Source organism: Ictidomys tridecemlineatus, chromosome 11 (assembly GCF_052094955.1).
Source record: "Ictidomys tridecemlineatus isolate mIctTri1 chromosome 11, mIctTri1.hap1, whole genome shotgun sequence".
In the NCBI taxonomy this organism is placed as follows: domain Eukaryota; kingdom Metazoa; phylum Chordata; class Mammalia; order Rodentia; family Sciuridae; genus Ictidomys; species Ictidomys tridecemlineatus.
In genome coordinates, this window is record NC_135487.1 from 12,093,380 (window position 1) to 12,117,360 (window position 23,981).

The window sequence follows — 23,981 nt, forward strand, 5'->3', positions numbered from 1 at the left end:
ATTTTAAAAAAATGGAAGAAAGAAAGAGAGAGAGATAGAGAGAGAGAGAGAGAGATGGAAGAAAAGAAGGAAGGAAGGAAGGAAGGGAGAATGGACAAACCCTTAGCTAGACCAGGAAAGGAGACAGATTCAGACAAGACCAGACAGGAAAAGGGAGACATTACAACGGACCCCACAGACCTTCTGTGATGACGCCAGGATCGCTAAAGAGCGTCATGGACAACTCTATGTCAAAAAAACTGAGGACCCAGGAGAAGCAAACCCTGGATGTACACATGCCTTACTCAGACGGTGGGTTTTGTTTTGTTGAGGTTCTGCAGATGGATTCAGGGCCACACGGTGCCAGGCGAGTGCTCTGCCACCAAGCCACACCTCCAACCTGACCAAGATGGCATCACGAAGAAATAACAAGCGATGAGATTGAGTCAGTGATGAACGTCTCCCACTTCCCAAGAAAACCCAGGACCAGGCAGCTCCACTGCAGATTCTACCCCACACTTAAGAACTAGCACCACGCTTCTTAATTACTCCCAGAAACTGAAGAGCAGGGAAATCTCTGAATACATTCTTAGACCGACATTACCCTGAGGTCCAAGCCAGAGCAGAACCTGAGAAGAAAACTACCAGCCAATATCCTCGATGAACACAGATGCAAAATCCTCAGTAAAATCCAGCAAACTGAACCCACAGTACATTCAAAAGATTATTCACCACGATCAAGTGAGGTTCATCCCACGGATGATACAAGAATGGCTCAACACACCCATCTAGGAGTACGCTACGCCCTGTCAGCAGAATGAAGGTGGAACCACATGATCGTCTCAGAAGACGCAGAAAAGACACATGATGGAATTTAACAACCCTTCGTGCTGAACCAATTAGGAACAGAGCTCAACATAATAAAGACGATCCACAATAAATCAAGCTGAAGGCGTTCTCTCAAATCTGGAACAAGACAAGGACGCCCGTGTTCAGCACCTTCATTCAACATGGCTCTGGTTCCAGCCAGAGCACTCAGGCAAGGGGGAGGAATAAAGGTCACCCAAAGCAGCACAGAGCGAGTCGAACTGTCACCGTCTGCAGACAGAGAACATACGGAGAAATCCCAAAGACTCCACCAAAAAACTATTAGAACTAATCAATGATAAAATTACAGGATATAAAATCAACAATAATAAAAAATAATAAAAAAAAAACTAGTAGCATTGCCATTCGCCAAGAGCAGATTATCTGAAGTAGAACAAGAAAGCGGTCCCATTTACAATAGCTATAAAAAATTTAAATACCTGCGAATAAATTAACTAAAGATACGAAAGGTCTCCACAATGAAAACTCTAAGATGTTAGTGGAAAACATGGAAGAGGGCACCCAAGGAATGAAACACGTCCATGTTCACGGACTGGAGGATCAGAATTGTTCCACTGCCCGAAGCCATCGACAGATGCCACACAATAAGTTCTTCACCGCACCCTTAAGAAAGAACGATCCTAAACTTTGCACGGAATCACAAAAAGCCCCGAACAGCCAACGTAAACTTGAGCAGAGTGATGAATCAAACAGACCCCACCTCCAGCTAAAAGATCCCTCTAAATGGATTAAGGACTCAACTTTAAGACCCCAAACGTGAAACTGCTGGGGGAAGGGAGATGGTCTGGGACATGGGGATGGACAAGGACTTTTTGTTTTTTTTTTTTTTTTAAAGAGAGAGTGAGAGAGGAGAGAGAGAGAGAGAGAATTTTTTTTTAGTATTTTTATTTTTTAGTTCTCGGCGGACACATCATCTTTGTTGGTATGTGGTGCTGAGGATCGAACCCGGGCCGCACGCATGCCAGGCGAGCGCGCTACCGCTTGAGCCACATCCCCAGCCCTGGATAAGGACTTTTTTTAAAAAAAAAAAAAACAGGATCCCAAAACCACAGGAAAGAAAAGTAAGAACAGTCCAGCGGGACAGCACCACTAAAAAGCTTCTGCCCAGCAAGAGGGACAAGCACGGGAGAGAGGGGGCGGGACGTGGCTGGGGACTGCACAGGACACACGGTCGGGGCTGAGGGTGCAGCGCACGAGGAGCTCAGACTCAACTGCAAAAAACCCTGATTTACAAGTGGGCAGCTGACCTAAATGGACATCGCTCAAAAGAGGGCAGACGAGGGGCCAAAGGTACGTGAAAAAATGCCTGGTGACACTGATCACCCAGGAACAGCAAACCCAGCCACCACGTCACGCGGCCTCACGCCAGGAAGAACCGCGGTTCTCGAAAGCACAAATGAGGTGGCGGAGGGACCCGCGGCACTGTTGGCAGGCACCTAAGTGAGCTCAGGTCTGTGGAAAACCGTCCGAGGCGCCTCAAAAACTGAAAACAGAACCACCACATGACCCGCAAGCCCGCCTCGCTTCCCTTCAGGAAATGAAACCCATCTACTGAAGGACACCCGCACCCTGTGTTCACCGCAGCTGTCCACCTCAGCCAAGAAACAGGAGCCTCCGTGTCCAGTGTCCATCGACTGCGGGCCACGGGGTACTATGCAGCCCTAAAGCGAGAAACTCTAACTGGGGCACCTGTCATCCAGCAGCTCAGGAGGCTGAGGCAGGAGGGTCACCAGTTCAAAGCCAGCCTCCGTAACTTAGCAAGGCCCTGAGCAACTCAGTGAGATCCTGTTTCAAAAATAAAAGAATAATAGTGATAAAAAGGGCTGGAGATGTGGCTCTGTGGTTAAGTACCCCTGGGTTCGATTCCCAGTCTCTCTCTCTCACTCTCTCTCACACACACCAATGACCTATGTTTTGCGACAACATGGATGTCACTGGAGAACACTGTGTTCAGAGAAATCCACCAGGCACAGAAAGACATGCATCACGTGCTGTCTCTCTCTCATGAGGAATCTAAAAAGTTGATCTCATAGACACTGAGAGTAGAACTGGGAACCAGAGGCTGGGAGAGTGGGTGAGGGAGGGCGGGGGCTGAACAGGACGGGCAGCTCTGGGGGGCTGCCGCAGGCTGATGGGAGGCAGCAATCACACGCCATCCATCACACGCCATCCATCACACAAAGCTAGGAGGATTTTGACTGTCTCCACAATAGAGAAAAATGCTCGAGGAGACGGATGTGCTTAACCCCATTTGAACATTACATAACGCGCACATGTCCGAGACGTCACGTGGAACCCGCTGATCACTGGCACCCCACTAATACCGTTCAACTTTTATGTCTTTATGTATCAGTTCAAAACTAAATTTAAAAGAGAAGAAATTCAAAGTGTAAATATATATATATATACACACACACACCCTTTGGAATCAATCACTAACACGGAGTGACCTCTCCTGCGGAAAGTTACAGCGAAATCATACAGAACCTGAGGAGGAGGCTGTTCTACAGCCAGTAGGATAGAAGTGTGGGTGACCCAGGGACCTGCCACCTGTGACTGCCGTCTGATGTGGGAGCACTCCAGATTGGCCCGGGATCTGCAGGGTCTGGGCTGACCTTGGGCATCAGTGCAGGACGCCCAGGTGTGCCTGCAGAGAGCCTCCCCACACCTGATTCATCCCTGGCTCTGCCACTAGGGGGCAGTAACCTTTGGCCTCAGTTTCCCCATTGTGACGTAGAGGGCTTGGCACTTAGCGATCCTGAGCCTCTTGGTCGGAAATGCAGGGGCTGCAGCCAGAATCTCAGCCTCCTCACACCTCTTCTCCTCCTCCGTAGAACGGGAAGCAGGAAGGCCTTGCTCATGGGCACTGGGAGCCCTGAACTGGCACCTTCACCCGGCCACAGGAAGCCCCAGCACCCCGTGCCATTCCTATTTCTCCTAAACCCTCGAGAGGAAGGATCTAGAGTCTCTGGCCAGGAGCTCGGCTCCGCTCTGGAAGAGGGACCACTCACCAGAGGCGCGGGCCCCCCCGAAGGGCTGCTGGCCCACCACGGAGCCAGTGGACTTGTCATTGATGTAGAAGTTGCCGGCAGCATTCCTCAGCATCTTTGTGGCCTCCTGGATGACATCCCTGAGAGACAAGGCACAGGGAGGAGAGCACCTGCCCAGGCGCCCTGCAGGCCCCAGGTCCAACCCCACGTCCCTGCCCAGCCCACCCGGGATTTCCAGTTAAGCACGAGGCCACACGTGGACAAGTGGCATTGCTGGCTGCTAGCGGTAGGTGGCTAGGGCCAGGCAGTGGGTCCCTGAGCCTCTGGGAAGGGGATTAGCACCCTCCCTACAGGGTCACATGGAGGGTCAGCGGCACCCGAGGAAGGGGCCTGTCCAGTCCAGTTTCCCATCTCCAGGAACAGGGGACTCCCAGACCCCACAGCCCTCTCGCTCCAATCCCACCTCCACTCTCAGAGACAGACACAGTGGATCAGCTCCACGGGCAGGGACACACAGAGCCTCAGGCGGACATCAGGGACCGCGTGAGGCAGTCCCTGTTCCTCCTCTGCTAGGCCACAGGGCAGTCACAGGGCTCAGTGGGCACCGCCAGATCCCTGTGTCTGTCAAAAGCTGCCCCCACCAGGCCCCTAGAGATCGACTCAGCAGTCCTGGCGGGGTCTGGATCTGGACAAAGAGCCCCGCGGCTGTGAGGGCCACCTGCCTGTCTGTCGGGGCCTGGGGCAGACACTGGGAGAAAGCAGGGCGGCATTGGTGCCAGCACCAGCCCAGGAGGCAGGACAGGGCAGGCCACTCACTTATCCTGGGCGAACACTGCCCCCGTGAGGCCGTAGCTGGTGGTGCTGTCCACCAGCCGCAGGGTCTCCCGGTACTTGTCCTCAGGGTAGACGTACACCGTCAGCACAGGCCCGAAGATCTCCTGGGAGAGAGGCCCAGGTCAGGCCCTCCTGGGCTCCCAGGTCTGCCTCCCTCTTCCCAGTCCCCGCCCGAGGCCACACCTCGACCCCCACAAAAAGGGCCAGATGCTACTTCCCCAGGAAGAGTGGGTGCTGGACGTTTCTGGGGACACCACTCCCTCTCACAGTCCCCTCTGCCGCCGAGGGGCTGGGGAAGAGCCGGCAGCTGCCAGCCCTGCTGTCCCGGGCAAATGTCTAGACCTTGAGGAGCCTCGTCCAGGCCCAGGATGGCCTTCCCAGTCACCTCCTTCATGATAGGCTCCTGGGGGTCCTTGCTCTCCACAATGCAGGGCTCCACGAAGTAGCCCACCGAGTCGTCGCACTTGCCCCCGGCCAGGATGGTCAGGCTGGGCGAGGAGCGCGCGTGCTCCAGCCACTTCCTGATGCGGCTGAAGGACTAGGTGGAGGAGGGGCGGGTCAGGGCGGCTGGGAGGTCATCCAGCAGCAGCCCCCACTCACACCCAAAGGAAACAAGTGGTGGACAGAGGCTGAGGTGGGGGACACTGGGGGCAGGTGTGTGTGTGTTCGTGGGGTGTGTGTGCCCGTGGCAGAGCTGCAGGTGTGATGTAGACAACACAGACACACAGATGGCTTCAAGGCTGTGCACGTGCGCAGATCTGTCATGTGGATGTCTGTCCTACGTGCTGGGGACACTCTGCGGACCCACACAGGGCTGCAGAGATCTTGCTCTGCAGAGATGCGCTCTCATGGACACGCGTGAACGTGTGCACATTTGCACCTGGGCATGCCATGCACACAGGAGGGCCTTCCTGTGTGTGTGCGTGTGTGTGTGTGTGAGTGGGCATGTGCTGCCTGTGTGTGCATGCTGAGTGTGCATGCGCTGCCTGTGTGTGCGTGTGAGCGTGCATACACACAGATACACAATTTTGAGGGGCTTGCTGAACCTGGCTCCAGGGTTACTGAAGACTCTGCTCCTTCCAAGGCCAGGGAGGGTCTGTGTGGCTACCAGGCAGCTCGGAGCGGTGGGGCTGGGTCACCGTCTCCCTCTCTCTGCCCCCAGGCACGGCCTGCTTCCTGCCCCTTACCTTGGCATCAATCACTGCGGAGAAGAAGGTTCCAAAGTCCTCTGCAGGCTGGAGGCAAAGGAGGGAGACCCAGGAGAGATGAGGCCCTGCAGGCCTGGAGGAAGGAGCCCCTCCCCGGGCCCCCCTCGGAGAGCGCTGCCAATCCCATCAGCACCCGCTGGGCCGCGGTGGGGGGCGGCGCCACTCGCCACTCACGTTGCCCACTTTGATCCTGCTGTGCTCCTCCAGCAGCCGCCCTTTGATCTGCGGCCACAGGGAGCTGGGCACGTAGAGGCGAGAGCAGGCGGAGCACTTCTGGCCTCCGTACTCGAAGGCCGAGCGCAGGGTCCCGCTCACCACGCTGTCCACGTCGGCCGAGCGGTGCACGAAGTGGAAGTTCTTCCCGCCGCACTCTGTGGGAGTCGGGTGGGGAAATGACAGGGGCTCCCAGGCTCCCCCGCAGCCCAGCCACCGCCCACGCCTGTCCACGGGCCTCGTGGCCATGGGAGGAGACAGGGCTGGAGCCACACATGGCCGCCCGGGAGCCACGGCCAGGCCCTTCTCCTGCACCACAGAGAAGACGGAGGCCCAGGAGGGTGAAGGGCATCCGAGGTCAACAGCTCCGACTCACACAGCTAAGGAACGGGACTGTCCCACCCAGGGGCAGAGACAAGACCAAGGTCAAAGACTCCCAAGAGCCAGGCCACCCCAGATGCGGGCACGAGGGAGAGAGGAGGCCCCAGCGTCCACACTGGCCGGGCCTCCTCCCTCCTCACGGTGGGAACCCAGCCCCGGGTCATAGTGTGAGGAGCTTCCGGAGGGTCACCTCACCCTCTGGCCACCATGTCCCCACTCAGGGCAACAGCAGCAGAGCCCTGTCACCTGCCTTCCAGTCCCCATGGCTGTGGCAGTTCCCCAAAGTCCCGGGCCCTTGGCTGGACCCCCCATTGTAAGACAAGAAGACAGAGAGCCGGAGCCTGGGCTCCACGTGGGCCGTCGGGAGGAAGCAGGAAGGAGGCTGAGGACAGAGGACCCCACGTCCTCCACCGGGTGGCCCCCAGCTCATCTCAGAGGCTGGGCCGGGGTTCACTGGGGGAAATGTCATCGCTGCCTGGAGGGGGCTGGCCTCCTGAGCCCTCCCCAAGCTCCTGCCGGTTCAGGAATGGGGTCCATGGCCCACTTCTCCCCGGGGCCCAACGGCTGCACGCCAGCCCCAGCTCTGCCCGCGCCCTGTGGCCGCGTAGCCTCCCGGGTCGCCCCTCCAGGTCGCCCCTGAGGCTGCAGGGAGATGCCCTTGTGGGGTCAGGCACCTTCCAGAGGGCTCCGTGAGTTTGGGAAAGTGTATGGCCGACCTTGCCCTTGAAGTGTACCAGGTGCCTCTGAGAATTAGCGGCCAAGTCCTGCGGAGAGGACCCCACTCTGTTTTGTTACCCAGCAGGGACCAAACCCCTTGACCACAGAGCTGCGTCTCTGAGGGGAAATCACGACTGGGCCAACCAGAGCCGGGCCTGCGGCCGATCTGCTCCCTCCGCCCCTCCCGGCTCCAGGCACTGGCCCTGGTCTTTGCTGCAGATCACCACCCAGGCTGGCCCTGCTCTGCTCCTGTCCCTGCAGACCTGGGCGGTCCACCATGTCACACGTGGCAAGTGCATTTAACATACGATGGAAGAAAACAAGCCATTCGGTCACACGAGCCACGGCTCAGGTGTTACGGTCACCTGTGGCTCCTGGCTACCGTCCTGAGAGGCAGGTACGTGTCCCATCATCACAGACAGCGCCACTGGACGGTGCCGGGGCCCAGGACAGCTCAGCACCTGATCCCTGGTGCCAGCACCTCCTTCTCCCCCCACGATGGCAGGGAGGTCCCCAGCCCCGCAGGGTTGGAGTGGGAGGGTCCTTACCTCCAGCCAGGCGTGGGAAGGTTCGGTACCGGTCCAGGTTCTGGGCCACCTGTTTCCACAGGTGTTTGAAGGTGCTGGAAGCAGAGGACAGAGTGGGTGTCAGGGCACTGGTTCAGGATGAGGGTCCTGGGGGGCGGGTCCTGGCAGATGAAGGGGAATGAACACCCCAGGGAAGAGGTGGGCAAGGGTCTCAGTGGTGGTGGGGACCTGCAGTCCAGCAGGAGGTGGGCAGGGGTCCCAGGGGTGGTAGGAGCCAAGTGTGACCACTGGGAAAGGGAGGCTGGGTGGCAAGATGGTGCAGAGAAGGCCCAGGCTTTGAAACCAGGAGGCACTGGGTTCCAGGCCTGACTCACACATGAGGCTGTGTACTCTTGGGCTCATTGCTTAACCCCTCTGAGCCTCAAATTCTTCACCTTGCCGAAGAACTAGAGGACAAGCCCCACGTGGCAGGACAGTCTCGTAATTAATTCAACATCGAGTCAAGAGCTCTGGATGCTGCAGGTACCTGGTGGGGGCTGGCTGCACACTGCAGTGCCTGCGAGGGGCATCCTGGCCCAGGGCCCAGGGCCCAGAGGCCAAACTGAGAAGGGTCCTGAGGGAGGAATCAGGCTCCTGCCCCCAGCTGCTGCCCAGAGGCCCTCACCTCCTCCCCAGGCTCCCGCTGTGACCAACCTCGGCACCGAAAACAATAAAAATGCTAATCACCCAGGAACCAGCGACACAGTAGCTGATACTAATTTATGACTTTCCCACCTTTGAGCGGCTACTCGGCAGAGCGTGGCAAATGGGGGCCAGGCCCGCTCCGCCCGCTAACAGGCGGGACCCAGGGGGCCCGCGGGGGCAGAGTGGGACTTCTGCAAAAGGGACGTCTCAGCAATTCTCACTTTGCCACCAGCACCCAGCGGCCCGGGGTGTGGAAGGGGGTGGCAGGGCCCAGGCCGAGCAGAGAGGGTGAGAGGCCACGGAGGGGTCCTGGGGCCACCAGGAGGGCTCCAGCTGCAGGCGGGGACATCTGGTTGCCCCCAGTCACCTTCGCCCAGATGACCCAAGGGCTCCTCAAAGTCAAAGTGACCCACACGTGGCCCGCCTGCCTCCTGGGGCCACCTGGGTAAACATTGTCCCTGCTACTAGAGGCCGCAGGTTCCTGCCCACTACCCCTCCTCACACCCTCACAGTGGGCGGGCGCCAGCTGCGTGGCCAGGCCTCTACACACCGCCATCTCTGCCCTGACTCGGGGCCATGGCCCCTCCCCGAGCGCCCAAGTCCTCCTACCCAGGCTGCGGCTTCTGGCCACAGACACCGCAGAGCACCGGAGCCGTCACCCTGGATAAAGGGTGCAAATGCAGGGGCCCAGGAGGCCAGGCAGGAAAGCCACCGGGCCACACCAGGGACATGCAGACCCAGGGCCTCAGGTACTGCCCACCTCGAGCCAACAGCCCAGGTGGGGAACAAAGGCCCAGGGTGACCAGCGTGTCCAGTCCTCAGAGAATCAAAGTTGGGGTTTTGATATGAAACTGTGCTGATTGCTCGGGGCTGGCCGGCACGACAGGGGTCAAGAAAAGAGCCACCTGCCTGGTCCCACCTGAGGGCCAACCCTGGCAACCGCAGGCTGGAAGTGAGTCACTTCAGCCTCTTCCAGAGCTTAAAGCCTCGGTGGCTCCCGTGACCCTCATCTCGCAGTCTAGACGCCCCTCCAGACTCATGAGGCTCTGAGTCTCTGGACTAGAACCCCCAAGTGGGGGGACGGTGACCCGGGGCCTGAGCGGGGCCTGAGCTCCCTGCACGCGCTACCAGCCTCAGCGTGAGCAGAGCCGCTCGTGAGTGGATGTGGAGGTGGTGCCTGCCACCGGGGAGCCAGGGTCACCAGGTGGCCCCAGAACACCCCCCTCCAGCCACTCGGGACCAGACACCCCCAGGGCACACGGGTGCTCCTGCCTCCGGCCTCCTCTGTGCTACAAGGCAGGGACCCCGTCCTGCTGGGCAGGTGAAGAACAGGAGGCCCAGGGAGGCCCAGGGGCCCACGGGGGCCATATGGGGGGAAGTGGGTGACCTCTGTGAAGGAGGAGGCCACCGTGCCCTAACACCCGGGGACTTACGGCACGCTGCCTGTGAAGTTGATACCACAAAGGTGCTCTGAGCTCGTCACGGTGTCCCCAAATGTGGGCCCATCGGCTGGCACAAACTGGACAATGTTGGGGGGCAGGCCAGCCTCCCGGAGGACGCGGTAGACAGCATAGCTGGCCAGCATGGCCGTGTCGCTGGGCTTCCACAGGACCACGTTGCCCTGCAGGAGGTGGCAATCACTCCCAAGGCCAAGGGCCGCCAGCCCTGGTCCCCTCCCACCCACAGCATGGCCGTCCCTCAGCTGGAACCACCCGGCCCTGTGCTGGCCAGGATGTCCTCCAGGTGTCTGCAGCTGCGCTCTGGAAGCCCTTGCCAAGGAGCCCCAGTCCAGCCCGGCCGCCCCACCCCTGGGCGCCCTCCTCGGGCAGCCGCGCCTACTGGCCCGGGCAGGTCTGTTCTCGGCATTTCTGGGCTCGGCCGGGCAGGTGCTCCGGGCTCCCTCTGCACGTGTCCCAGGTCAGGGCACGTGTGGCCTCACAGGCACATGGATGCCTAGGTGTGTGCCCCGGTGTGCAGAGCACGGGATGTCCCTGTTCACACCTAGGTGTCACCAGCCTGGTGCCCCCTACGACAGCACCGGCCTCCTCCTGCCCGGGCTGCCTGGGGTCGGCCATGTCTCCCCGTCACACCGGAGCTCACAGGGGACATCTGCCTCCACTCCAACAGCGACCATGGGCCCCGAGACCTGCTGAGCCCGAGCCCACCCGCTGGCCCTCGTCAGTCTGTCTTGTCTCAGCTTTGTCACTGACGAGAGGCATGATGGGACCGAGGCCCTCTAACGGCAGCACATGGCCAGCGCTCTGAGCTCACCACCACCACCACCACAGCCAGAGTCCCCTGCTCAGGGCCAGAGCTGCCTGGCATCTGGCACCTCCTGCTCCAACCCCATAGAGTTGTCACCGGGCTCCCTGTGGTTCCCACCCTGCAGCTGAGAAACTGCCTCGGAGAAGTTCAGGGGCTCCCGGGGTCTCCCGGGGTCTCCCGGGGTCTCCCAGACAGGGACAAAGCTGGGAGTCAAGCCAGGCAGAGAACCCAAAGCCACACCCCGGCTGCCACCTCCCTCTGTGCTGCTCCCCACAGCCAGAGCCACGGAGGCCGTGGTGGCCTGTCTGCTGGGGACTAGGGACAAGACCAGGGCTGCCGTCCTGCTGTGCTCACCATCAAGGCCGGTGCCCCCGCCAGGTTGCCTCCGATCGCCGTGAAGTTAAAGGGTGAGATGGCCGCCACAAAGCCCTGGGGAAGAAGGGGCCGTGAGCCCTGGCACGGCGCCCCCGCAGCCCCCGCGGGCCCACCTCCGTACCTCCAGCCCCCGGTACACCACGCTGTTGGTGCTGGGCGGCACGCTGAGGGGCTGCTCCCCCTCCAGCTCCACCGCAAACTTGGCGTTGAAGCGGAAGAAGTCGATGAGCTCCGCGGCAGCGTCGATCTCCGCCTGGATCACAGTCTTGCCCTGCAGGTGGGCGGCCGGGGCTCAGTGGCCACGGATGTTCCTCCCACTGACCCTTCTCCCTCACGAAGCATGGCCAGATCCCAGCAGGATGGGAAGCCCTCAGTGGGCTGACCAGGCCTGACCCCGGGGACAGAGAGGGAAAGGACCCTGCTTCTCAAACACCTGAATCGCCTCCCCCAGTGACCAACACCTCTGGGCTGAATGGGGACCAGCAGCATTGGCCCCTGCTGGGGCCAGGCACGTGACATCTTAGTGTCCCAGCACCTCTGATCCAGCGGGATGCCCGGATATGTGATCATGATCCACAGACCACACCAGAACCAGAACCTTCCAGAGAGAGGCTCACACCAGTCAAGGGGGAGGGGACGGCTGGGGACCAGGCAGGGACATCGTGTGCTGGACACTGAGGGCTCTAGACCCACAACCGACTCCCTCCAACTGCCATTCTTCCAAATGGCCAGTGGGAGCCTTGGGGGATGGTCTTTGGGCAGCAAGAATGAGTCCTTCCAGATGGGACCCTGATCGTCACCCAGGGTCACCGGCATGTACCCAGCCCGTCAGGGATATGGAGCCAAGGAAGCTGGGCTAAGGTGTGCAGGGTGCTCCCGAGAAGCTCCCGAGTCTTAAGCCGGATGACAAGAGAAGCCAGCGTGACCACTTGTGCCTGTGTGTGCCCACCTGTGTGTCACTCCAACTCTCAGGGCAGCACGTGGAGCTGCCGTCCCACCTCTGTGCAGCAGAGGGCGCTCTCACCACGGGACAGCAGAGAGGCGGGGCAAACACCCTGGCCCCGGGAGAGGCTGGGTCAGCCCCTGATGTGCCTTCAGGAACCGGGTGGGCTGGCTCCCTAAGACTGGGATCCTGGGGACAGAACTGACCCTTTCACTGGGCTCCTTTCCCAGCACACCACTGCCAGCAGCTCCCGTGCCTGGCACCTGTGAACCGCTGACCGGGAGCTAAGACTCCTCCAGGACTCGGTGCACAGCCCAGGAGGCTGAGGCGCCAAGACGGTGTTACTATAGGGTGCCTCCGCACAGCACGGCTGTGACTGACAAAGGGACAGCACGCTCTGGGAGGACAGAGCAGAGCTGACCCTCTCAACATGAAAAATAAAAATTAAAAAAAACCAAGAATGAGCCCTTGGGGGCCTGAAAGGTTCAGGCAGCCTCAGGGAGGAGGGACGGCCAGGCTGACCAGAGTTCGTGCCAGCAGGGCCCGAGGCAGGGGCAGAGATGCCCGGGATGTCGTCCCAGGAAGCTCTGCCAAGTCCCAACAGTCTGCACCAGAGCAGGGCAGCCTTGGGGAGGGCAGAGGGCCCTAGTCATGGGGTAGGGTCTGGGGACTCTCCTCTCGGTGACGGGGAGATCCTGGTGGTTCCCGAGCCAGGAGTGACCTGGAGGTAGTAGAGGGGCACCAGGGTCTGGCTGCGGGTCCAGGCAAAGCACCACAGGCCTGGCCCGGGGTGGTGGGGAGGGGGACAGAGGAGACAGAGGGGACAGGACTGCAGCAGTCTGATAATCTCCGTTCCTCTGTCCTGCCACTGGCCTTGTCCCTGAGGTCATCGGTGGGTCTCCACAGGGCCCGGCACCCACCAGCTGCCTCCCAGCCCAGCCCCAGGCCGCCGCCCCTCACCTGCCCCACCATGGTCTTGGCCAGGATCTCGGCCCTGCGCGGCCCACTCAGCATATCTGCGGCCTTCAGGAAGATCTGGGCCCGGTCGGCCACAGGCTTCAGGTCCCATTCTTTCCTGGCGGCCAGGGCGGCCTCGATGGCTTTGTTGAGCAGGGCCTGAAGAGAGGGGATGGTTGGGGACCACCTCCTGCAGCAGGAAGGGCCCCAGGGGAGGGCAGAGTGAGGGGGAGCCACTTCCCACCAGGGAAGACCCTGGCTCCCCTGGCCTCTGGTCCCCACAGCTGCGGAGGGCCTGTCCCCTGGCTGGCTGGGTGCTGCAACTCAGAGCCCGCTGCTGTCAGCCTGGGGTCTGAAGGACCTGCTGGGGGGGCCAGCACACCAAGGCCCGGCCCGAGCCTCTCGGTGCTTCCTCTCACGGTCCAGCAAGGCCTCACCTTGTTCTTGGGACCTGTGGGTCTTGGCCAGAGGGTCCTGCAGCCTGAAGCACAGGCCTGGTGCCCCACACAACCACCCTCACGCCCCAAGACCCCAGCTCCTGGCCCCTCCTGGCCCCATCCCTTCCTGCTCGCTCCCCTGATGCCAGTTCCGTGCCTGAATTTCCATCTGTCTCACCTGCCCTGACTCAGGCTTCCAGAATATTCCTCCCCAAGCCAAGGTCTGCCCCCTGCAGTGGGCATGTCTGGGGATGTCCCAGCCCGGGCTGAGGCAACTCTCACTTGGCTCTGGTTCACTCCGGATTCCTGGCCCTGTCAGCCTCCACCCAGGGCCTCACTCAGCGCCTGCTGCCTCCACCCAGACGCCAGGTGAGAGAGAGTCACTGAGTCTGGCCCGCACAGGTGGCACAGCCAGGACAGCCACCCTGACCCAGGGTGGCCAGGACTCACCTTGTCTGCATAGCAGAACTTGGCGACCTTGTGTCTGTGGTCAAAGGGCTGAAAAAAGAGGGAAGAGTGTGGTCACTGCCAGGAGGACGTTCCTGGGAAGGTCTTAGACACGCTCCTTCTCTCCCTGCCCCCTGGGGCCCTCAGTAGCCCGGCCACCCCGTCCCTCCTCTGCAAGGTTGCCAAGCACCTGCCACAGGACGAGTAAGGCAAGGACCACAGGCCACGGCCTCTCGGAGGAAGCGTGGACTTGGTGGTCAGACAGACATGTGGTCAGCTCTGCCAGCTGCTGGCTCCTGGCCTTGGGGACGCTCACGTCCCTCCCAGGGTCTTTCCACCAGGAGTGGGTGCTGGGCTGCCACCTCATACCATAGAGCAAGACCCAGAGGCTCATGGGTGAATATCCCTGCAGAACTGTCCAGTGGTTTCCCCGGACAGAGCCAGAACGTGCCACCCCGTCCAGCTCAGGGTGGGCCCCTCACTCCTGCAGATCAGGCACCTGTGGACCTCCTGGGCCACCGGAGGCGGACCCGGGTTCTGATGGATGAACTCGCAGCAGGTGGGCTCAGGCCCGGCTTGGCCCTCAGCTCCCAGCCCTGGGGCCCACCAGGAACACGGGAAGGTGTCAGTACCCCTCCCCGACCTTGCCTGTCACAGCAGGGGTGCCCTTTGCTTCTGCACATTTTAGGGGTCCACAGTGGCCTGTCCACGGCAGAGACCACAGGCTCCATGCTCATGAGCTGTCAGAGGAGACACACTCGGGGACGGGCTGAGCCTCCCCACCCACTGGACCTACCGACACCTGGTACTGCACGTCCGACGTCCACACCTCCTCATCCCCCACCACGCATGGGATGGCTTCCGTCTGGCCCTTCAGGTCCTTCAAGGCCTGGCGAGAGGGACAGGGCGTGGGTGGGCACTGGCTGCCCTTCCATCTCCCCCCGAAAGCCCTGATAAGGAGTCCGCCACGGAGCTGCCCAGGTGGGGACCCAGACAGGAAGGGCCAACTGGGGTCACCTGGGAGCACATGCTCCCTCGGGGACAGCAGCCGTCACCCTGCAGAAAGGTGCAGCCAGGCTGCCAGGTCTCCCCACCCACATCTGGAGTCATGTGACAGCTCTTCATTTTTAAATTGCTGCCACTGCCTAGAAAACGACTTTCGTGGACGACTTCTGGACACGACCTCTGACCCGGCGGCACAGGCTGCAAAAGGGCCCCTGGCTGTCGCCTGCGGCTCCAGCTCCACCACCTCCAGGCCCAGCCCCCGCCAGACCCAGGTTGCCTCCGGGGGATGAGGCAGAGAAGTGGCGATGGCCACGGGCACAGGGTGGTACCTCGGGCCGTGGGGGCTGCCCACCCCGTTACCTTCTGCAGAGCCTCTCGCTCGGGGCTGCCCTGCGTGAACGCCAAGATGGGCTCGTTGGCCACCTTCAGGGAGGGGCTGTGCTTCCACCGCAGCCTGCGCCCAGGGCGGGGGAGAAAGGCAGTCAGCGGTGGCCACGGCGGCCAGGCCCCTGCCCTGGGGGTGCTGGGCCAGCCCAGAGGCCTGAGGTCCATGGGCAAGACAGGGGAAGAACCGGCCTTGGGGCCCAAGACCCAGCAGCCCCCATCCTGCCACGGTGTGTCCTCAGGCAGGTGACCTTCCTCCTCCGAGACGCCACATGAGAACACTTCTTCGGTGAGAACACTCTGTCCAGACCCCATGGACATCTCAAGTTTAAATGTCCAGTGGCTGAGCCAGGTCGACAGATTCTGCACACGCACAGGCGACTGTCCCTTCTAGCCCCAGGTGCCACCCTGCCCCGCAGACCCAGGGACTTCTTTCCCGAAGCTGAACAGGCAGCACACCCCAGAGCTGAGCACCTCCAGAACGGGAAGAGCCGCGTTCCCCAGAGTGGAGCTGAGCACTCGGGTGGCAAGGACGCCCAGGAGGTGGCTGGGGATCTGGGTGGTGGCCCGAGCACGGTTCCCAGTGACAGGGAGGGCTGGCTTAGGGGTCTCTGTCTGGTTCCAGAGGAGCCCCAAACCTTGATGACCTGGGACCACCACCATGTCTGGGGGCCCCGGGGGCAGCAGGACTCTAGGGTCTGCTGGTCCAGGGCCAGTGTCCTCCTCTGTAAACGTGGACGATGAGCGCGGCACGGACGGCCTCGCCAGCAGCCCCTTCACAGAAACAGGGTCACTGAGTCCTAACAGGAAGATGACTAGTTTGAGCCCAAAATGAGCAGGGACTGGATGCGAGCCACACAAACCCAGGACAACTGGCCCTGGCGCCATGCTCCCGGCCCCAAGCCACAAGTACGGACTGAGCCGGGCTGCTCGGAGGCTGCCCAGGGCGCCTCAGTCGGAGGGACCCAGCATGGCAGGACCTGGCTCTGCCACGGCCATCTGGAGGAGGGCCAGGAGGCCGGGGCTGGCTCTGGGTGGACGCTGGGGTAATTCTGTGACTGGGCAGAGTGGTAGCTCTTATTTAACAAGAGAGGGGGGCCCAGCATGTGTGGGTGACACGGTGACCTTGCTTCTGTCTGTGCTAAGACAAAAACGACGAAGTGGACTCGTGCGCCTCATCCTTCAGGCCTGGGAGAACCTGTGTCGGGGCGGTGCTGTGTGGGCCGCGAGGCCCAGCAGGAGGACACGGTGGCCAGGCTGGGGGAGGAGTCCTTTCTCCCTGGGAAGGATTCTGGGGCCTTAAAGGCCCAGTCTGGGGGTCCTCGAGGAAGGACCCGGTTGGCAGGCTGTGCCCGCGCTCTGCACCGACCAAATCTGGACACGTTCCAGACCTTGAAGGTCCAACGGTGACCAAGATGGGCCTCAGCCGTTGGCCTCCAGTGACAGGTACAGTCAGGAAATAAACACCAGCATTACCCAAGGCAGCCCGGAATGAGGAACAGGAGGGTGGGACAGCAGCAGCCAGGGTGGCCGGGAGGGTAGTCCGTGCCCCCAAGGAGGCGGGGGAAGCTCTGGGCAGCACATTCCAGGCTGAAGGAAGGGCAGGTGGCACACAGGACGGGCAGCTGAGCACCAGGCCTTCCTCTTCTCCCAACTCTCCCCCACATAGCCAGGCCACCCTTCCCCCAGCCAAAGGAAGAAAGCGGGTCCGGGCTCCCATCCAGCCCCCTCCCACTAGCTGTGTGACCCTGAGCGAGTGACTGTCCCTCTTTGAAATGGTACCGTGAGCTACAAGTGCAAAGCCACAGAAATCTGCACTGCCAGCCAGGCGTGGTGGCCACACTGTGATCCCAGCAGCTTGGGAGGCTGAGGCAGGAGGTTCCAGAGTTCAAAGCCAGCCTCAGCAACAGCGGGGCCCTAAGCAACTCAGAGAGACCCTGTCTCTAAATAAAATATAAAAAAGGGCTGGGGCTGGGGCTCAGTGGTTAAGCGCCCCCAGTTCAATCCCTGGCACCAAGAAAGGAGGAAAGAAAAAGAAAGAAATCCACACTGCCCCCTTCCACCGCTGTCCAGCGCAGAGTGGAAAGGCAGCAGGAAGCCCCAGCAGCCCCTCAGGAAAGGGCAGTGTCTAACCCCTGGGCCATCTGGAAAGTTCTGGCTGAGATTTGGGCTGAGCCCTGGAGCCCACCCCCCCTCCCCCCGCCCAGACTGGACTGCTGTGGCAGCACCGGCTCTTTCCCAGGCCGGGCAGGGGACACTAAGTAACTGAATCAGCTCCAGCCTCTGGGCCCCGGATTCCCTGCTGGTGGGAAAGCCAGGCTCTGGAAGCCACAAACCTGGAGCCAACACCAGCACCTGCTCGAGACCCGGGCACACTGCTGCCAGCCCCGGGGGCCCTGCCTGCACTCACCCTCCGCTCCGGCCAGGCCATCAAAGGCAAAGTGGCCCCCAGACGTTCCCAAGGATCATATTCCCAGGACAGGCCTGGGTGCTCCACCGCGGGGTGCGGTAAGGTTAGCACCACCGTCCACCACAACTCAGAGGACCACAGGACACCAGCTCCCCTGCCCTGCCCATCCCAGGAAGTGCCAGAAACAGAAATCCTGCAGGCCTCCCTCCACCTGCCACAGGGCAGAGGCCCACCATGACCTCAGGATCACAGGCTTTCTCTGTGCCTAGAAAGTCTCCAGGCCCTGGCCCAGCTGTCCATCAGCCAGAGTGTGGCTTGGGCAGCCGAGACCAGTTCAAAGTTCAGCCCAGTCAACTGCAGCCAGGAAGAAGCAGGGACTGGCGGCGGACTCTTGCTCTTGGCTCCTGGGCCGCTCCTGACTTACCAGGAGCACCTTCGTGGGCCCGGGTGAGGTGGGGGCGGTCATTCACAGGACGTGGGCCTCTACGAGGACCTACAGGGGCCTCTGGGCAGGTCCACACCCCTCACTCGCTCACTTACCCAGCCGTGCCACACCATGGAGGGCACCGGAGCAGGGCACCGGCAGCTCCCCGTCACTCAGGCCCACAGCCCGAGCCCAGGGACAGCCGGCTGCAGGACGGACCTGCACCTTTCTCAGAGCAGCTCATGCTCCCGAGCTGCAGGGAGGAGGGGCGGGGCAGGGTCTGAGGCTGACTCAGGTCCCCCTAACCACCTGGGGCACCCGCTTCTGCTCACCCAGGGACCCCACGGCCAGGGCCCCTCCCCACCCTCTGCAGGCGCCAGGGTCTGAGCCCACGTCACCCTTCCTGCGGCCAGAGCTGTGCCCCAGCAGACGCCACCTGAGAAAACCCCAGAGGAGGAGCAGGGGAGGGCCTCGCCCCCAGTCACCTGGGCACCCCCCAGTCACCTGGGCACCCCCCAGCCCAAGGCGCCATCGGCTCCTGCCCGGGCCAAGGCAGTGGCCACTCCAGACACAACCAAAGCCACGCAGGCCCTCCTCGCTTAACAACGGGGCTACGTGTTGTGCAATGTCACAGAGCATGCCCTGCGCACCTGGCCTTGGCCTCTGGCAATGAAGCGACACTGTGAACCTGAGCGGTGAGAGGCTGCTGCAGGTGACACGGTGCCCACTTTACAATCAGCTCTTTTTCAAATATATAGAATGTTCCAGAACAAAAGCATAGCCCAGTAGCCGTGTCTGGTTCAGGTCGCAGGTCTCTGCCCAGCCGCACCCACACGGGATGCACAGCCTTGCGAGCTCCTGCAGCCACCACCTCACCAGGTGGCAGGAATCCTCCACCTCCATTACCATCTCCGGTGACCACCACGGCACATGTGCCTACAGTCAGCCAAATGTCATCGTGTGGCGCTATTTTAAGGTGACAGTCTGACGGAGGGAGGGAAGCGGGGGGGGGGGGGGGGGGGGGCAGGCACCCGCTCCGCTCACAGCCCCTCGGGGCCTCTCCCTTCTTCTAAAATAAAAGGTCAGCACCTTCAAGGCCTGGGCCGAGCACCCGCTGGCCCCCTGCAGTCAGTCCAGTCACCTGGCCTTCTCGGCCTCCTTACATGGGATGTCCCTGCCGAGCCGGCTGCACGGCCCAGTGGGGCACCTGTGGGATCACCTCGCAGCCCTGCGTTTTTCCTGAAGCACCAGGGACAACGGTTATCACAGGGCTGGTCCATCTGTGCTCCCTCCAGGCCACAGGGTCACGCAGTGGCCGGGTCCATCCTGTCCGCCACTGGGCACTCCAAGCCCCACATCTGCCCAGTGAAACAGAGAAACTGCGAGAGCAATGAACCTGAGCCCTGGGCCCCCAGGACAGCACTCCCAGGCCAGTGCTCTCCCGCTGACATATCACCTGGGGTGGACACAAGTCCCCCCCCCCCCCGTGGGCGGGGACGGGGTGGCCAAGGCCAAGAGGAGAGAAATGGGAAGGAAGCCGGCTCTTCCTCATTCAGTCCCGCTGGACCCACTGTTATCTGGGGCCTGATAAGGCAAATCCTCCTTATCACTGCAATTAGGGGCCGGGAGGGGGGCGGCGCCAGGCCCAGACCAGGCATAAACCACCGAGGTTCAGAGACTACAGGACTCATTCATGGCTCACAGTCACGGTCAGGCTAGCAAATGACAGCTCCAGGTCTTCCTCCCTCTGGACACAGTCCATGGTTAGAGCCCCCCGCCCCATACATCTCAGAGGCCCGTGGTCAGTCCCTTGGCCATTCGGTGTGGCTAGAGGACCTCCTATTGTGGAAGAGGCCACCCCAAGATGGGTAGAGGCTTGCCCGAGGCCACTCAGCTGCCCAGTGGCACTGCTGCTCAGCCAGGGATCTTTCTGTTGTATTTGTCACCTCTGCCAGGAAAGGAAAGGGCTCAGGGCTCCGGAGGCCCCAGGAAGGCAGGCGTCTTCCCCCAGCCTGGGGACAATTAGGAGTCTGCATCCACAGTAGTGAGAAAAAAGGGGGCTAGGGACACCTGAGTCCCAGGCCCTTGCCCTGAGCCACCCCAGGTACTCCTGGTCAGGGCTGCCCGGTCACCCAGGGCACCCACCCCACTGGTGGGAGGGGATGATAATCAGAGCAACATTTGCCAAATTTTCTGGGTGCCGGGCACCCTCCAGAGTGCCTTCCACCTGTGAACTCATTCACTCTAGAGATGACCCTGGAAGGTGGCTGCTGATTTTCCCAATTTTGCACAGGATAACACGAGGCAGCTCAGCAAGATCAAGTAGCCTGCCCAGGGCCACACAGCTTTTAAGAGGTGTGGCCAGGATCCGAGCCATGCCAATAGCCACTGTCCAGCACCTCCTGGGTGTCCTTGGCAGAGTGCCCCCAGGGCAGCCAGTGCCAGCTGCTGAGTGGGGGCTTGAACGACTTCAGAAGCAGTATGGCAGCTGCAGCTGCAGCTTCCTCACTCTGCACTCGAATACTCGCAGAACACATGCCAGGTACCAGGCTCGCACCAGCACTAATCCGTGCGATCACCTGCTCCACGGCTGTTATAGGACTGTCCCCATTTCACAGAAGAGGACCCAGAAAGGCCAGAGGACAGCCACCTTGCTGAGGCCATGAAAACTGCATCTGTTCATGTGGTCAGCAGAGCGCCCTCCAGGCCAGGAGCCCTGAGTGCACTAGCCACTGCCTGGGGGCGGTCTGAGAGCAGAGTGCGCCCAGGGAATGCAGGGGGCGACCGCCAGCCCAGGCAGCCTGTGCCCATGCGGGAGGCAGCAAGCTGGGCACATACTGGGTGGCTCTGAAATTATGAAAATCAAGCAGGTAGATGGGTGTCAAGGGATCCCACGGCCCCCCCCCCCCAGATACCTGCAGGGCCCAGGGGTGGTGGGCAGGTGCAATCCCAAACCCCCCAGCAGACTGCAGGAATCATCTCCAGGCCAGGGATGCAGCTGGCACCTGTTGTAAGCGGACAACATTCCTGGCCAGGTCTTTTATTTACTGACACCAGTGAGAAAAGGGCAGAAGTCAGGGTCCATGGAGAACGGAGGCCAGCCAGGGAGGCCTAGTGCCAGCCAGCCTGAGGCCTTGGGCAAGCTTTCCTGCATTCCCATCAGCCATCTGTGAAACGGGGATGTAACCGCTACATTGTAAGCTGCCAAGAGCTGAGTAAAATCATCCTCATGAAAGGCACATGCTAGCTCCTGTCACTAGCCACATCCCTGAGTCCATCCTCAAAGGCCACACGTTCATAGTGATGTCTCAAAACTGTTCTGTAATAAATGTGGACAAAAGGGCTCACTGACGACCCGATTCACCTGGTCTGTCCAGGGCTTAGCAGGTGCCACACCCAGCTCTGGAGTCCCAGGGACATACAGTAGGGAGGACAAGTCTGTGCCGAGGGAAAAAGGAAAAGAAGCTACGACATGTATAGGTGGTGATATGACCTGGTGGTACAGCACTTCACACACCAGGCCCCGAGTCCAATCCCCAGCATTCAAGAAAAAAAATAAAAATAAAAGATATAGGCTGAAGATTCCCTTACCTAAAATTCTTAGGACCAGAAATTTCAGATGGTTTCAGATTTTTTAATATTTGCCTATACTTATGAGATATCTTGGGCCTGGGATCCAAGTCTAAATACAAAATTCATTTGTGTTTCACATACACTTTATACACACAGCCAGAAGGTGACTTTATACAATATTCTTAGTGCCCCTGCATTTTGACTATGGCCTGTCTCATGAGGTCAGGTGAGGAATTTTCCTCTTATGGCGTCACATGAGAGCGCAGAGAGTCAGATTTGGGATGATCAACCTGTCCTCGCACTGAGTCCACTTTTATGGCTTTCACTGTATGCATTCATGGAAAGTGAAAAAGAACCGTCATTAAGATGATGATGGTACCTACTCTGGATGTTGAGGTTACATGTGATTTTTGTATTCTGTTTTTGCACTATTTGTACTTTTTAAAATACACACATACTAACTGAATAAAAAAAGAAAACAAACTAACAAGTGTCAAAAAAAAAATGCTGAAATTCCTAGCATTCAAGTCAGCCAGAGAAACACTGCTGATTCCTCAAAAGCAGATTTTCTTTTTCTTCTTTTTAATGTTTATTTAGTTGTAGAGGAACACACAGGACCTTTATTTATATTTATGTGGTGCTGAGGATTGAACCCAGTGCCTCACTCACACGAGGCAAGCACTTTACCACTGAGCTACAGCCTCAGCCCCCAAAATGCAGATTTTCTTAGTACTAGAGTCTAACTTCTAGGACACTGAGAGCTATCACTAAAAATGTCCTAGAATTGTTTCTCTATCAAGGCAGACACAGCGCACTACAGGTGTCTCCTGTGTATGTGTCAAATAAATGCACAAATGATCAAACACCAAAGCTGTCCTTGAGCTGGGCAACCCAGGACCATTCTGCTCCCCAGGTGATAAATTGTAACATCTGGAGACATTGTCATGACTAGGGGTGCTCCTGGCACCCCATGGGCTCAAAGCGGTCCCCATGTCATTACCTGGCTCCAGTGTTCATGGTGCAGGGTTGAGAAACCCTCTCCGGCATCCAGCCAGGACAGCGGTGGGGCAGAGAAGTGGCCTGAGCCTGTGTAACCTGTTGCAAAATCCTCTCTCTCCTCTCACCTCCAGGGGCCTCGTAATTAAGAGCATGACCGTGAAGTAAGGTCAACTGTGACTCTGGTCCTACATCTGCCTCACTGGTGTGACTCCCCATCTGTAAGACAGGGATAGCACAGCGCTGGGCCTGTGGGACTCCATGGCTTGGCAAATAGTACTATGGGCTTTTCTTTAGAATGCAGACTGGTTTCCACTAGAGGGCTTCGTGTCTACACCTCTCCCCCTCATTGAGCTGAAAACCTGTCAGGCCCACTCACCGTAAATGCCGCTGTCTCTGCCTGCAGTATGCTGAGCATCTGCCCAGGACTCAGCACATGCATCTGTTGCATGGCCCTACCTATCTGGGGCTTCCATTTGGGTTCTGAGAGAGGTGGTCTCAGAGTGCACAGAGAGGCTGCAGATGCAACCATGCCCAGGCTCTGGCAAGTGGGGCTGGCCCATCTTAGTTTGGAAGAGAAGCCTCTGCGTCCCATGTCCTCTTCTGTGTCCTTCCCTATCCCCTCCCTGTGAGAACACACAGAGAAGTTAAAACTAACTTATGCCATGGGGGCAGGGAGAGAGACACTGATTAACTCAGAAAGAGCTGAACTTGGGGGGGGGGGGGGCATGGCCAGCTACTGCCCTAGGGGCCAGGCAAACCAAACTCAAAAGCGAGGCAGAGGGGACACAGTTCATACCTCAGCCCCACCAGAATCCTATGAGCCCCTCTGGGGCAGTGGATGTCCCAGCTTCCTCCCGCCCCCAGCTTAGGGCAGGAAGGGTTCTTAGACCATTTGTCACCTGCACCTATGGTCCAGGAACCCAGCTCCACAGTGCCCAGGTTTGCAAATCTGGATTTAGAGGCACTCCACCCTGGAACAGCTCCTCTGTTTCTTCATTTTCTGGAATAATAATGCCTATGCCTCAAGGCAGTGAAAAGTTTAAATAAAAGTGATAATGACGACCGCGCCCCGCACTGTTCAGGGCACTTTACGTGTATTAAATCCTTTAATCCTAACACAGTGGGACACACGCCAAATGCCTAGCGCTGCATAAGTATCATTCCACCTACCAGGGAAAAGGAGTCCAACTTTTCTAACAATTAACTTGAAAAAGTAGGAGGAAGAGAGAAGGAGAGGTGGAAATCCCGGTGGAGAGGACTCCCGGAAGACCAGAGGGGGTCCGGAATGTGAGATTAGGGTGGGGAGGAGAGGGGCGTGGTGTGCTAAAAATAGAAGTGGTC

At 59.7% G+C, this 23,981-nt stretch overlaps 1 protein-coding gene across 2 annotated transcripts in view; it reads right to left on the reverse strand.

Annotated features, from left to right (window-relative positions):
* The window catches only part of Aldh4a1 (aldehyde dehydrogenase 4 family member A1), a 29,221-nt gene that overhangs the window by 4,716 nt on the left and 524 nt on the right, over positions 1-23,981 (reverse strand). Inside the window, exons 1-15 of one of the 2 annotated variants that reach the window (XM_078025432.1) lie at positions 23,017-23,103; positions 22,642-22,856; positions 15,211-15,304; positions 14,642-14,734; positions 13,849-13,896; positions 12,965-13,120; positions 11,183-11,332; positions 11,041-11,115; positions 9,855-10,042; positions 7,759-7,832; positions 6,074-6,270; positions 5,879-5,926; positions 5,077-5,229; positions 4,674-4,795; positions 3,879-3,997 (exon numbers count right to left, since the gene is read on the reverse strand). In XM_078025432.1, the coding sequence (XP_077881558.1) occupies positions 3,879-3,997; positions 4,674-4,795; positions 5,077-5,229; positions 5,879-5,926; positions 6,074-6,270; positions 7,759-7,832; positions 9,855-10,042; positions 11,041-11,115; positions 11,183-11,332; positions 12,965-13,120; positions 13,849-13,896; positions 14,642-14,734; positions 15,211-15,304; positions 22,642-22,856; positions 23,017-23,088 (1,804 nt within the window). In that variant the 5' untranslated portion in view covers positions 23,089-23,103. Of the gene's footprint in view, positions 1-3,878; positions 3,998-4,673; positions 4,796-5,076; positions 5,230-5,878; positions 5,927-6,073; positions 6,271-7,758; positions 7,833-9,854; positions 10,043-11,040; positions 11,116-11,182; positions 11,333-12,964; positions 13,121-13,848; positions 13,897-14,641; positions 14,735-15,210; positions 15,305-22,641; positions 22,857-23,016; positions 23,104-23,981 lie in introns of those variants that run through there. The other variant, XM_078025433.1, reaches the window with a different exon arrangement.